This window comes from Xiphias gladius, chromosome 9, assembly GCF_016859285.1.
Source record: "Xiphias gladius isolate SHS-SW01 ecotype Sanya breed wild chromosome 9, ASM1685928v1, whole genome shotgun sequence".
NCBI classification, from domain to species: Eukaryota; Metazoa; Chordata; class Actinopteri; order Istiophoriformes; family Xiphiidae; genus Xiphias; species Xiphias gladius.
Genome location: NC_053408.1, coordinates 16,536,165 through 16,551,514, shown reverse-complemented (window position 1 = coordinate 16,551,514; position 15,350 = coordinate 16,536,165). Strand labels below are relative to the sequence as shown.

At 41.3% G+C, this 15,350-nt stretch overlaps 1 protein-coding gene across 1 annotated transcript; it reads left to right on the top strand.

Moving 5' to 3' along the window:
* The first annotated feature begins 276 nt into the window (after positions 1 to 276).
* sh3bp1 (SH3-domain binding protein 1) lies at positions 277 to 15,349 on the top strand. Its single transcript, XM_040134396.1, has 18 exons — positions 277 to 611; positions 4,343 to 4,385; positions 4,893 to 4,997; positions 5,082 to 5,158; positions 5,608 to 5,719; positions 6,516 to 6,592; positions 6,728 to 6,815; positions 6,952 to 7,020; positions 7,181 to 7,271; positions 7,375 to 7,511; positions 8,347 to 8,458; positions 8,681 to 8,762; positions 8,848 to 8,928; positions 9,568 to 9,681; positions 10,132 to 10,229; positions 11,650 to 11,821; positions 12,028 to 12,395; positions 14,549 to 15,349. The coding sequence occupies exons 1-18, from the start codon at positions 562 to 564 to the stop codon at positions 14,824 to 14,826; spliced, it is 2,154 nt and encodes a 717-aa protein (XP_039990330.1). The 5' UTR covers positions 277 to 561; the 3' UTR covers positions 14,827 to 15,349.
* Position 15,350: the final 1 nt, after the last annotated feature.

Here is a 15,350-nt window from a genome sequence, read left to right as displayed (position 1 = left end):
CATTTAAGCAGATGCCAATTGGCGAATGCCTTTTTACTGTCCAGAGGTATTACATAGAGATTTATCCTCCCATGCAGTTGGAGGAAACAGTACATTTTTCTCTGGAAAACAGAATAAAAAGCAAATGTTCTGCCGTTATGCCTCCTAATCTGAGAGTTAACACCATATCACTGAATCTCCTCTGAGGAAAACATGTAGTAGTGGGGAGTCTTTATAAGCTGACTGTTAAATCATAACGTGACAGTCAAACCTGAAAAAACAATCTCTCTTCCCCCTCACAGCTAACACATCTCGGCAACTTCCTCATTCACTGACTGGTCTTAGATGTGACTTCAGAGCAAGCTTCTTCAATAAGAGCGAAAACTGACAGCCACAACACACACGTAAAAACAAAAAAGGCATCGGCCACGGAGGCGGAGAGCAACCGGTCTGCACCTTCTCGTCCTGATGAAGTGACACAGCTGGAACCCGTGCGGACGTTTCTGGAGCGGAAGACACTTGGTGGGGCTGAGCGGGACTGAGGTGGTCAGGTAGAAAAGCTGCTTGGACTCCGCTGCCAGCATGCTCCGGCAGTCTCTGAGCATCCTGAAGCAGCTCGGCTCCGCGGCAAAGTAAGCGGGTTCATCCGAGACCTCTCCTCTGTTTTTTTGTAAAATATGTTGCGTTGAAACTGTAGTGGACGCATCAAGCTTTTCGCGCTCAAGGGCCCTGACGCATCGGGCCACCCCAAAGTGGCATGTTTTTCTGTGGGATAACACATTGGTTTCATGATTTACACATGATAACGTCAGTTTAAGAAATCATAAGTAAAATGATTTTAATTTCTCAATAAACACAATAGTTACATAGTTACAGTGCTTAAAAGTGTGTCAATGTAACTTTTGAAAGAAGTGCACACAAAGGAATTGCTGCAACAGTCTCACTTGCTCTGGTATGACTAGTGGGTTATGGTGGCTAATGTCATCAAACTTTACATAGATATTGCTGTAAAGCTGACAACTGAGATCGTCTGACAGCCTTTCTGACTCTTCTCTGCTTGTGCGACTGTTACACTTTGTTTTATCATTTGTGCTTTTCATTTGCTCATCACAGTTGTTTCAGTTTAGCAAAAGCTACACAGTCTTGCTCTATGGCTGACGCTGTGAATATGCATCACCAAGGTTTTCTTCAGGAATCTGAGTGTCCGAGGGTTAAACCCTTAAGGCTGATTTTATTTTTCATCAAATCCAGAGACTTTTTACGAGCTTTCGCAAAGCTTTTTGTTTACCTGCTACAGTATACCGGAGAGAGGCTTTCATTTCAGCACCATTCTGCTTTGAGGAAACATCCAGTTCTGGTTTCCACGTTTCTCATTTCTACTGTTGCAAATACGGTGTTGAAAAGTTTGTAAAGGTGGAATGGTACAGTTGCTGGTTCCTCTTGAAACATGCTCAGTCTGGATGCTACACAAGTTGAATACCTCTGATCTACAGAGATTTGTTTGTGCATTACAGTGACTGACATCCGCAACCCAGTGGGTGACCAAATTATACACCTACACCCTGTCTGCTTTTCTTGCTACAAACTTGCATGCAGCAGGTCTAAAAGAGTTTGCGTGTGTTTGGGTTTGTGTGTGTGCGTGCAGGCCACGCTGCCTCTGTCTCTGACGCACTCTGGTTTTAATAACAATCCTACACAGCATGCATCTGCAGCAGAGCAACGTGGGCTCCAACTACCACAGCAGCACTTCACCCAGCACCTTCTTTGTCCCAGCTCTGTTACCTTTGATAACACAAGCACATTATGTATAAAAATAATGCAAAGAAGCGCATCCATGCATGCCAAGTATTTACATGTATTGCACAATATGCATGAATAGAAGATGGTTTCAGTGTCGAGTTTGTGTGGAACATCATATAAATTCATACTGACAGATCCAAATATATATATCCTTGAGTCACTGTGGCGATTTCCTTCCCTCGCTACAGTGACTATAGAATATATATCAGTACTAGATAACACTGACTGAAAACTGAGTATCTATTTGAGTTTCTTAATAAAGCTTACAATACGTCTGCTCACATGCATATAATTTTACTCTATGTGGACTTTTCCACCTCAAAAGAAAAAGTTGAAATGAGAAAGGTTTTTAAAAAAAAAAAGGGAACTGGCGTGTGGTTCAGACATGTTGGGGATTTCTCCTCTTTGTGTTTTGAAACGTCGGATGAAAGGCTCGCTGGAGGAAATACGAAACTATACGTTGGAGGTGCTGAGGCTCCTCTGACCCCTTTTGTGAACTGGGTTGGGCTTCCTTTTGGTGGGGCTTCAAACTTGAAGATGTTCTCATAGCTGCAGAAGTTTTTGTTTGTGTTTCACCTGTCTGTTGAACTCCTCCCCTCCTTTTCAAATGATAGTATCTCAGCCCTTCCTTCCTCTCACAAACTTCCAGTTTACGTTGCTGACTTTGTGTTGCTTGTCAGTTGTGCCCAAAAATGTCCTCTAACTTTACAACTGTTAGCCAGCAGAAACTTCCAGATTGACAACCAGTTCTAAATATCATGTCTGATTAAATCCAGGCATGATACCTAGAAATGAGGCCTAACACTTCAATCTTGGTTTCATCAGACCAGAGAATCTTATTTCTCACAGTCTGAGAGTCTTTTAGGTGCTTTTTGGCTAAGTTTCAACGAGGAGAGGCTTCGCCGCTCTGCCATAAAGCTCAGATTGGGGGAGTGCTGCAGTGATGGTTTTGCTTCTGGAGGTTTCTCCCATCTCTACACAGGATCTCTGAAGGTCAGCCGGAGTGACCAGCGGGTTCTTGGTCACCTCTGTTGCCTGGGCCCTTCTCCCCCGATTGCTCAGTTTGGCGGCCAGCTTTAGGAAGAGTCCTGGTTCTTCCATTGTAGCAATATGAAGGCCAGTGTGCTTTTGGGAACCATCAATGCAGCAGAAATCTTTTGTGGCCTTCCCCACATCTGTGCCTCGACACGATCCTGTCTTTGAGCTCTGCAGGCATTTCCTTTCAACCTAATGGCGTGGTTTTTGCTCTGATACGCATTGTCAGCTTTGAGACCTTATATAGACCGGTGTGTGCCTTTCCAATACATGTCCAATCAAGTGAATTTACCACTGGCAGACTACAGTCAAGGTGTAGAAACAACTCAAAGATGATCAGGAGAAATGGGAGGCAGATAAGCTAAATTTTCAAGTGTTATAGAAAAGGGTCTGAATACTTACGTCAATGTGATATTTCAGTTTTTCTTTTTTAATAAATTTGCAAAAAATTCCAAATTTCTGTTTTGGCTTTGTCATTATGGGGCATTGAGTGTAGATTGATGAGAGAATTTTTATTTATTTTTTTTATTTTAGCATAAGGCTGCAACATAACAACATCTGAAAAAAGTGAAGGGGTCTGAATACTTTCCTAACGCCCTGTATTTTGAGTGTTCAGAAAAAAAGAGGTGGACTTCATTTTTAAACTGCAAAACTTCTGCAGAAGTTTATACTTGATGATCATTTGAAAGAGGGCATCAAGTAACTATATGCAGGTAGGATTCCAAGTTGGTGTCTTCCAGTGTCTTTTTTTGTCCAACCAACAGTCAAACATAAAAAAGAACAAAAGCAGCAAATCCTTACACTTGAGAGGTAGCAAGCATTTGAGATTTTTGCTTGATGAATGACTTTAACAGTTATGATACAGAGTAAACAAATAGTTGATTAATCAATAGGTTGATGAACAGAAAAATAATTGGCAACAATTTTGATAATTATCAAAGAAATAGTTTGATATTCTGGGAAGCAGGCCTATTTACTTTCTTGCCTAGATTTAGATGAGAAGATTGTTACCACTCTCATGTCTGTATGATACATACCGTATGAAGTTACCAGCATCTGCTTAGCTCATTTAAGCATAAAGACTGGAAACAGGGGATGTCACTGTGCCCAGGCCAAGAAATAGTCCAGCACATAAATACCACCCCATTTGCTGCTCTTCTTTGCCTTATCTTATAGTAAATTTGATATTTTTAGATTTTGGACTGAAACAGAAGGCATCAGCTTTGGCTGTAGGGAAACAGTGAAGGAGAAATTTTATTATTATTATTTGCATTTTTATGTTTTATATTTATATTATTTATTATTTTCTGACATTTTATAAACTAGATAAATGAAGGAACTCATCTTTAGATTATTCAGATTACAATGTAAATAACTGTAAGGGTGCAGTCCTAAATTATAACTGAACCACATTTGAATATCAAAATTGTCGTTGAATAATTATCCACCAGTTGTTCTTGGCACGAGTTTTGACATCAGAGCTGTTTACCTGTATATTCACTAACCAACAGAATCTACACATCTTCAGGTCACAAGATGCCACTGAACTTCTACACGAGGACCTGGTCATGGTGAGAAATAAGAAAAATTCTGTTTCATCATGGCAATTTACACTACTATACTAGTATAACTAACATATTAATAACAAAACGATTAGTTATATAGCTTTAGCTGTATCTTGGAGCTTTGGAAGATACACTCGCCTAAACAGAGTTGATGTCCTTATCAGTCTCACGTCAGTTATTATTATGTGAAATTTATATATATATTATATATATATTATATATTTTATATGACTATATGATTTTTTTTTTTTTTTTTTTGGTGGAACAAGTGTCTTTTGCGGACATGATTTAGAAAATCAGACCAACATAAAATCACATTAAACACAACTAAACACAACAGCCTGCCTTATTTCGAAAAAACAAAGTTAATGACATTAGAAGAAGCAACCAGAAACTGGACTTGCTAACCAGTTTTGCTTGCTGTTCAACAGATCACCGTGTTTCAGCTCAAAGCGTTACACTGTTTACACTGTGTGTGTGTGTGTGTGTGTGTGTGTCTTTGGCTGAGTGCAGGTGGAGCAGCGGGTGGAACCGGCCAGAAAGGCCGCTCAGGTCCTTCACAAGAAGCTGCAGGGCTGCATGCAGAGTCAGCCAGGGCTGGAGGCTGAAAAACGAATGGTACTCGCACTACTGTACCCACAAGATGTCTGAAAACGTTCGAATGATCACCAAGCGGTCTTACATTCGCTCATCTCTCCACAGAAAAAGCTCCCTCTGATGCTGCTGTCTGTCAGCATGGCAGAGAGCCTCAAAGACTTTGATGGAATGTCCCCTATCAGGTGACAGGTTTGATCCTCTGCAGTTATCCATCCAATCCTCGCTCAATGCTCCTGCTTGAACCAATGTTGACTGCTGTCATGTGAAAACCTCATGACTCTAGCATAGAAGCTTTCAGTTCCCACACACTGTTCAGAGCTTGTGACTAGAACTCTGTGTATGTCTTAGAGTTGTAGAGGCTCTAATGGAGAAGCGAGATGGGTTCCGATTAATGTCATGACACTTGCTCTGAATATTTAGTTCTTGATGCAGGCTCTCTATAGTGTGTTTGTGCTTTATGGCTTCTTTTCAACACATTTCTTTTTCTAGATTTTAATGTAGATGTGTTTTCATAGTTTTTAGTTCTAACATCCATTCAAAAAAAAAAAAACAATGCATAAACTGCGAGGCAGGAGTTGACCGTGAGCTCTGTGTGTGTGTGTGTGCGTGCGTGTGTGTGTGCGTGTGGCAGGAGGGTGTTGGAGATGTGCTGTTTCATGGAGAAGATGCTGGCCAACATGTTGGCCGACTTTGAGATGAAACTGGAGAAGGAAGTCCTGGAGCCGCTCAACAAGCTCAGCGAGGTGAGAATGGCTCCACCGCTGTTGAGGAGAAACTAACATAACACTTCTGATCGCTGCACCTTTTATGAACCAGCCAGTGAATATACGCAGGTTCTACCACAGCTGCACTGCATCTCAAAATACTTACCAGAACATACAAGCAGGGATTGGTGCATAGAGAGTTGGTCAGTTAGTTTCAAGAAGAGATATGACTGTAATAAAGCGAAGACACATAGCCAATAACATGTGAGCATAATGTTCTGTACTTCAAAATGTAGAGGAGGAAAAAAAAACCAAATTGATCACATCTCAATCTGGGGATTACTCTCTTTCATTTTTCAGTAGCCTTTCACTGGTGTCCCCTTTTCTTCATTTTACAAATTTACAAAGTAGATACACAGGTGGTGGATCAATGAGCCGAAACACAATGCAGTAAATTCCAATATAACAGCTCACAAAGGTCAGCATCAACTAATTACTCAAGAGTTCAACTAACAGCTCTTTTATACAGACTCCAACATTTAAGGCTTGGAAAACACAGTTTCTGATTTTTGGTTTTTGTATTGGGTTAAATTGTATTGTCAGGCATTCATTTTATTTTGTCCATCCTCAGTAGGTCAATCTACAAATGTACAATATGGCATGTGTGGATGGCTTATTGGTAATTTCTGTCCATGTTTAATGTAAATACACGGACATAAAGCTAAATAAAAATAATGAAGCTAATTCTTCAAAAAAAATTTTTTTTAAGTTGAATAGCCCATAAACCTATTTAAAAAGTAATTTCTACATTAGGTTTTTTTTTACTTTCCTAAAGGATGATTTACCAGAGATCCTCAAGAACAAGAAGCAATTTGCAAAGCTCACTACAGACTGGAACAACGCAAGAATCAGGTGAGTTATACAGACTCAGGCAGAACTGCGTATGTTAAAATGTGTCCACACACCAAGTAGCTTATTAGATCTTTTACAACTCTGTGTGTGTGTGTGTGTGTGTGTGTGTGTGTGTGTGTGTGTGTGTGTGGCCAGGAGCCAGGCCAGCACTGGTCCCCAGGCAAAGCAGGATGGGCTTCGGGAGGAAGTGGAAGAAGCTTGGAGGAAGTTGGAGAGCATCAAGGTAAGAGTACCGAAGAGCACCTAGGCTAAATCAGGCACGCTGTAGTGTCCTTGAGCAAGGCGCTGAAGCCCTACCACCTCCATGAAATCACTGTCGTTGTCTTGATCTTGACCTCTCCTCTTTCCTGTCTCTGTAGGACCAGTACTCTGCAAATCTGTATCACTTTGCGACTAAAGAAGATGACTACGCTAACTACTTCATTCGTGTGAGCTGCAGTTGTGATGGCTTGATCTTTTTACTTCTTAATTAATTCCAAAGTGTGCAAACAAAATTAAATGTCATGCAGGTTTTGCACAAGGTTGAGATCTAACCTCAGACTGCTTTACAAACAGCATCCATCACCTGTCTGGTTTGTCCAATTATAGCTTCTGGAGCTGCAAGCGGACTACCACAAATATTCACACGAGTTCCTGGACAAAAACATCAATGAGCTCAAAGATAATCACAATCAAAAAGGTGAACGTAGTTTTTACCAGTCTGTGCATTTATTTCCTGCACCGTCACTGCAATATTTCTACTTGTTCTTATTTCCCTTGTGTACTTATCTTATATTCCGCAGGGCCAGCGCTAAGCCTCTCTAAACAGAAGGTCTACGGGGAGCCTCTGCTGTCTCATCTGTCTCAAAGCAACAGAGAAATCGCTGCACCCATCCAGGAGTGTATTCACATGCTACTGAGAACGGGAATGGGAGAGGAGGTAGGACAGATGGGATGAGAATACAGGTTTCACAGTGACTGATATGCATGCAAATTCTGATTAACAGTAACGGGCCTTATAAAGTTCTCATGCACCATCCCAGCGTACAGCTTCGCTTTACAAAGCCCAGTCTGCAGATCACAATTATGTCTGGCACGCTCTCATTCTACTGTTTTTCCCTTTTGAAAATGTGTAATTTTATTGATGCTATATTTATATTCTCCTCAACACTGCACTTGAATCTGTCCATCCTAAATACTGGACTGATTTGAATGGAGACCAAGAATGTTTGTGAAACACCTCATGGCAACCCAACCCACATTGTCGTCTCTCTGGCCATGCCGCTAGCGTGGCTAAAAATGAAGTAAGCGCTGCAGAGGTTGGCTTCTAGGTACTGCAGGTGCTTCCAAAATACAAAAGGAAATACACAGATGTATAGAAAATAAAGTATAAGAAAAATTAAAAAGTTTTGAATCAACTTGTCTTGGGTCATTTGTTATCAAATCAGTGGAGGAAATGGTACATTTAGCAACTCTGCCTCAGGAATATGCAGGATGTGCTGATGCTAAGGCAGATTAATCAGTATATTTTAGTCTGCAGCAGATGTGATCTTTTGCATGATATCAATGGCCTGTTTAGTACTTTCGACAAGCATTGCTCTGGTTTCATTCCCAGCCTTCTTTGCCTCAGGCCATGACTAAAACTCGACTAAGACTTGAACTGGACGTGGCTGGTCTTGACTGCAGCCTTACCGCCATCTCCAGCTCTCCCACTTAATCACTCTCCCTCTCCATCTATGTCTCCTTCCACTTCCTCTCCCTCCCTGCCCCCTCAGGGTCTGTTTCGTCTAACAGCGGCAGCCTCAGTGGTGAAGCGGCTGAAGACCTGTCTGGATCAAGGAACGTTGGACCACAGCGAGTTCAGCATTGACCCTCACGCCGTGGCCGGTAAGGATGCGTCCATTTCTTTTTCCTTATTTTTTGAAGCTCTCATGCTAGATACAGAATCACTCTGTTTTTTATCGAACAGAGAGGGAATTAAGCAAGACATGTTTATTTGTGTGAGAATCTCATGGGTTTTTCGTTATAATTATTTATCTGACAGTAAATATTACCTCTACCTGTTCAAACATAGCTTTGATTATGTGCGATCTCTGAATTTGTTGACAGGAGCTTTGAAGTGTTATCTTCGAGAACTGCCTGAACCTCTTATGACCTTTGAACTCTACAATGACTGGTTCAAAGCAGCAGGGTGCGTGTAATATTTTCACTGTCAATATTTCTCGTTTGACTGTGGTTGCCATTCTGACTCTTGGGTTCGATCTCTATCTTCACAGGGAAAAAGACTTGACAGAGAAGCTAGAGCAGTTCAGAGTACTGCTGAAGAAACTGCCACCTGAAAACTACAACAACCTCAGGTTTGTACTTTTTCCAGACTCACATAATCAAATGTCTCTTTCAGTTCCATGTCAGCGACAGAGAAAGACATCCTTATAAATAAACATGAAAGGAATACATTCTAGTCACATTAACGGCGTGGCTCTATGGATGGCAATGCCGCCCTGTCGGTCAGTCCACCACTTTGATCCAGACTTTGATCCTACTGTCTTTGCTGATCCCCTGACTTTTCATCTTGTGCTATCATGAAGTTGACATCTATGTTTTTTAGGAAACGATGTGTTTAGAGCTGCTGTAATTAGCAAATGGTAGCAGCTATATAGCTAACACACTTAACTAACTACTAAGGCTGTCTAAGTACAGCCTCACACAGCTGCTAGAATGGCTGTAGACTCTTAGTCCTGTTTGGTTTACCCAAGCGGGGTTAAAACCCACAAATCATCACATTTGGATATCTCTGTTCTCTCAGATATCTCAGTATTTATGCGTCATCAAATAGAGGCCTTCATCGTATGCACTTCAGGGCACCAAAAGTGTTTATTCCGACACTGTCAACCTCCTCAAATCATGTAATCGTCAAGTTGTGTAATCCTCTCTGACTTCCTGTGTCTCCTTCCTTCACCCGGCCTGCTTTGTGTTTCCCTCTTTCTCCTCGTCAGGTACCTGGTCCAGTTCTTGTCTCTCTTGTCGGAGCAGCAGGCTGTGAACAAGATGACGCCCAGTAACATTGCCATCGTCCTGGGGCCCAACCTGCTCTGGCCGCGAGCAGAAGGGTACGTATAAAACAGCTCGTCTTTCTGTTTTTACCCTGTGTGTACTATTGTCATACTCCATTGATTTATGTCCCCCATCCGGCCTGCACTTCCTCTTTCATAATCTCTGTATCTTTATTTTGAGCATTTGTGACATATTTCAGGAGCTGGTCACACAAACGTTAGCCACAATCCTGATAGCAGATGACCCTAAGAAAGATACTGATTTTGCTGGACAAGCAGCTTTGGCGGCAGAAACCGTCTCAGGGGTCAAATCTCAATGGACAGAGATTTCTCGACCATCCACCATTGTTAGCAGCTTTAGTTTTAACTTTAGTGACACCGTAGTTGAATTTTTCTATGAAAAAAGATTTTGTGACAAATGTAGTGGCATTCTGTGAGGAACAGTGGCGATGTCATATTCTGCAGTCTTAGCCCTTGTATTTCCTCTGCATCTTTCTGCCTCTTTAGGGAAGCTGCTCTGTTTGACATGGCGGCAGCTTCTTCAGTCCAGGTTGTCACTGTCATTGAGCCTCTCATTCAGTGCAGCTCCAGACTCTTCCCTGAAGGTATTCAAACACTGATGTGCCCCCTTTTAAGTGACATCAACATTCAGTCAGAATAATTCTGGTTTATCTTACCTTGGATGCTAGTCTTGCCATTTTTTTGTAGTTTCTATTTCATCATTTCTAACGGTTATGATGAGGTAAATCTCACCAAAGTAATCACTCAGACCACAGCACCTTTGCATTGCTCAGATTATCAGTCAGGTTGTAAACAACAGCTCCAGGTAAACCCTTTTAGGTGGCAAAAATGAGCTGTGGGACCTTTGTGACACCTTTATTTCTCCTACTCTCTATGCACTGCGGATGAATTTGTTAGCAATTAGTAATTGCTAATTTGATTAAGCACAAATTGATTCATGAATATACATCAAATAATCACAAAGTACACTGAAATAATACAGGTTTTAAAGATAGATTTTAAATGACGGCCCCTCTTCAAATCAGGACCTCAAGATTATGTATTGATGCGGATGCTACCTGAAGCCCCCTGTCATTTCTTTCTATATTGTATTTTTTGTAGTGCAGGCAGTATCTCGAAACAAATTCCCAGGTCAACAAATTACCACAGTGAACCTGTAGCTTTTAGGCCTCCTTAGGGTCTGGGGCCTCGGGACAGTTGCTCCGTTTGCCCAGTCTGTAATCCAGGTCTGGTAAAGAAACCAACAGTGCAGACAGATTATCTGATTAAAAAGGGGTCCCCAATGTTTCATCACTCGCGCTGACTGCTGTGCAGCTGGAAAACCTGCTGTAACCCAGCAGGTTTTCCAGCCAGCATCTTTGAGCTGTCATGCCATTACCTGCGCCTGTAACTGTATATTTAACCTGGTTTTCGATATGGGGACTTTGATATTTATTGCTTATATCTTCTGTTTTGATGTGTTTGAAAACATAACAAAAATGTGGTTAATGTAAATGTTATTATAATGCACGATAACAAGATGGAAATGAACAAATCTTGCGGTACCTTTGGCCTGTCCTTAAGGCCCGCCAGGGTGCTGCTTTACTCACTGGGGAAACTGCTATTCTAAACCACTTTATTTGGAAGTAAAACCGAAAGTAAGCGCATGCATTGCACAGGAAATGCGAACAAATACTGCAAGTGCAGCATGTCCAAGTTGAAGACAGTCTGGAAACTGTAATTAATGTTTACAACAGGCAGCTTGAACTGTACTTTTTATTTTCCAGATAGATACAGCTTATACGTGGGTTCATTTAAAACGTGGGTTCGTCTGATTGTCTGACTGGTTCTATTTCTTGCCCAATTCAGCTTCCTTTCAGTGATGTCACTGCATTGGCACATCTCAGCAATAAACTTATCATTACTAAATAAAATGGAATTATTCTGTAAAATGTAAAGCTGTCTATTTGATGTAGCACTCGTAAATTTGCCGTTTTTTTTCTTACTGTGTTTTGTTTTGGTCAGCTGTATCTTTTGAGATCGCAGACCTCCCTGAGGTCCCGGATGTGACCCTTCCTGCTCCTGTTGCCCAGTCTCTGAACTCAGAAAAGGAGAAACTGAGCAGATCCGTCTCCTCCTCTTCGGCCATAGCCTCCTCCTGCTCCTCTAATCAACTCCCTCTCTCCCAGATGAACAGGTAAGATTTCACAAACCGTATTCACTGCTAAGCCTCAAATGATCAATGGAATGACAATAATGACAAACTTACCACCCTGTACTATGTCATAAGAGAGTTAAAGCTTCAGTAGCTTTACACATTAGTCACTCCAAGTGGCAACACTTAGACCTCATTGCAGTATTTTTTACAAAAAGCATTAACCTTTGTCTATTTCTTTCCATCAGCACAGCCTCTCAGGACGGTGGTGTCTTCTTCCTGGTGAGAGCTAGCTCTGTGAGTCGCAGTGGCACCTCCACATGGGCCAGCCCTGCAGCTGAGCCAGCAGCACCAACCCATCCAAACAGAACGTCCAGCAGTTCATCATCCCTCAATCCCAGCTCTGTCCTGGCCTCCAATACTTCCGCTCCCTGCAGCTCTACGGCAAACCACAGCCCATCCCCAGCTCCTAGAGCCACAGGAACAGCGCAAAACCCGGGACAGAACAGGAATCCCACCGAGAGGCAGTGCTTGGATCAAGGCCAACTGGACCCAATTTTGGAGGACCCTCCAGACTCTCCCAAAGCATTGGTGATGATCACCTCACCGCACAAACGTAAGTCAAAGCCCACTCAGTTGAGTGGCTGTCTAAAGGTACGTTCAAACAGATCCAGTTGGGGATAGTGTATTTGAATTCTGGAAAATCTACTCCGCTGTTCAAGCTGATTGAGCCATGTAAGGGCAATGCTGTTTCAAAACTAAATAATACTTAATAACCACAGCAACAAATGAAAACCTCAGCAACTGTGGGTGTGTTTGTACCTCAGTAGTTGTCTTTTTCAGTAACACAGGGGCACTCCAGATATTTAGCATTACTCTTTCATTAAGTTGGGGGACGGGCAAGAAAAGCCTGAAATTTCCCGACTTTTAGTCCCTGGGACAGATCCAGTTCCTAAAACACTACATTTCCCATGATTCAACGGTATCTTTTGTTAGACCCTTCCTGCCCGGTAAACGCAGGCTTTTCTGTTAAAAGTCTCAAGTCCAAGTCAAGATAACCGTGATGACATCATTATGACCTCATTGGGGTTATTTTCGCAGACTTTAGAAAACTGCTCTCAGAGCCACAGAAGATATTATACAGAAGTTTTCAGAGTTTGAGTAGTATTTTTCATGACAAGTAAACTGATCCTCTTGTGTAAAATTGGTGGACTTCCCCTATAAGTGGCCCAAAACTTATTTTCCTACAGCAGCAGCAGCAGTCCCTCCATTCACTGTTGTTTTAGGACTGAGGGCACATGCAGGTCTCATTATTTATATATCTCTTTCTATTGCACATGTCTTGTTCAGATTCTTTACTTCTACCCTTTTCCTCCCACAAAGTCAAAGCGGAGGCTTGTCAGTGCAAGTCGACGGAGAGAAAATAAATTACCGCTTGTTGAGGCAACCACGAAGTACACAGGAAACAGGAAGACTCACACTACTGACCAAAATATCAACCTCACATCAGGCGTCACCTCTCACACTGTTGTAATTAGCTCATAGTCAGTTAGAGGTTAAAATACTTTCCCTGCAAGTCTTCTCCTCCTCATCTCATTTGTTTTGTCTGCCCACAAAACTGAGACTATTTCTTACTCTAACTTTGCTGTTACCTTATATTGTGTTAAGCAGTACTTTCTCAGTGATTTTACCATCACAACCCAGTGTGACACTTTGTAATATAAAGTACAAAGCGCTCAGCGTTCCACATTTGATTCTAGTTTGTCTTTCATAATTTGTTTTTTTTACGACAGAATCCAATTTAAATGCAACACTGTTAAGCAGCCAGCAGTCAGACAAATGTCAGACCTCCCTGGCACTTGAATGCAGCATAGTGGTAGTCTAAACACTGATAATCATCTGAAAAAAAAAAAGAGCCAGATCCAGACTAACAAAATCAGATTGGATGATCAGCAATATTTCATTTTGTTCCACTGAGGAGATTATCCTACAACATTTTCTCACAAAAGACTGGGGATACACTGGTACCAAATGTCGCTGGTTTTGATGAAGAAATGGATTATGAATTGTACAGCTTAAATTTGCATTCAGTAAAATGGATTTAGTGAATTATATTTATAATTAGGTATTTGGAGATTAATCTTAAATAGCATCCATCTATATTGTCACACGGTCTCAATGCATTTCTCTTTGAAATTCGGTTTAAGGGGAAATTCTGTAACCTTTGCTAAGAAGCTGCCACTGTTGCTACTTTTGACAAGTACAGGATAATCATGCTAAAATAATTTCATTGAAAAAATGTGAAGAAGATTCATAGGGTTACTCAGCTATGTCATTTACACAGCAATATCTTTGAAAAGTTAGCTAGCATGAGCTACCGCTTATGTCAGACCAACTAAAGCTGTAGCAGCAAAACCTCTGAAAATATAAATTTGAATAAAGATGCATTTTTTGCTTATGAATTTAACATGTCATTTGTAAGAAGAAGATTATGTTATTTCTTCATTCCAAACCTACATAGTGTTGCTTTAACTAAAGGCACATTATAATGCAGTGATGTGTAATAGGACATTTACAGTAATGGTAGTGGACAGTCCTACAAGATTAATTCCTGCTTTTTGAAAAGAATATCTTGCCATTTTAGGGGTGGGTCTTCAGTTTCGGTTACACAGTTAATAATTCTTGTAGATGACTGTCTTGCATCACAACCTGATCGCTCATAGGTGGCTTCCTTATATTCCCACTGTCTTTATTTTTCTTTTCGTACAGCAAAAAGATCTTTCAACCCGAAAAAAACTACCGAGAATGTGACAGTTCAGTACTCCAAGCCGAGAGCCCCGCCAACTCCCAAGATCCAGGCCCCTCCACCTCCCACCACAGCCCCAGCAACCGCTGACACTAGGACCCAGCCGACGCCCGCACCCCGGGCTCAGGCGGCCAGCCACAGAAAGCCTACGCATAAAAAGCCAGGACTCAAGGTGCCAAACTGCCCTCCACCACTTCCTCCACCATCACAGGCAAAAGAAGTTCCTTCTATAGCACAGTGAAGAAAATTACGTGTGTGTCATGTGAACTTTCTTGTTGTGGTTGGTTAAGAGCAACTGAAACACTTTTGTATTTTGTAAAAAAAAAACAAAACTATCCTATGGTTGAATATCGTCACTCTGTGCTGTTCAGTACCTTCCAGAATTTATTTTGAGTTGAAGTGTTGCAGCTTAATTTACTGTTTTGTGGTCTTCCCATGTTTTTATAACCAGTATCATTTATTTAATTGTCAGTTACTGGTGTCCTATGTTTCCCAAAATGCAATGTAAGTCCAGGAAAGCAAAAAAAAAGAAAAAAGCCAAAGCCGTAAATAAATCCACATTGCCATAAAGTTAAAGTTTGCAAGTTGCTCTTTTTTAAAACATATTTTTAGGTGGTTTTGAACTTTTCTACAACCAGCTTTTAGCTCTAGCTATGAGAATTTGTGTGGAATATCACTTTAAACTGACCTGAAATGTAATACATGGAAATAGATATATAAATAAAACGCTATTACGCCTATTTAAAAACATCTTTATTGTCAATT

Excerpts from the sequence above, each read along its gene's own strand:
- sh3bp1 (XM_040134396.1), top strand. The coding sequence starts at position 562 with ATGCTCCGGCAGTCTCTGAGCATCCTGAAGCAGCTCGGCTCCGCGGCA. Across the intron at positions 6,593-6,727 it reads TGGAACAACGCAAGAATCAG|GAGCCAGGCCAGCACTGGTC; the intron begins GTGAGTTATACA and ends GTGTGTGGCCAG. Across the intron at positions 7,512-8,346 it reads GAACGGGAATGGGAGAGGAG|GGTCTGTTTCGTCTAACAGC; the intron begins GTAGGACAGATG and ends CTGCCCCCTCAG.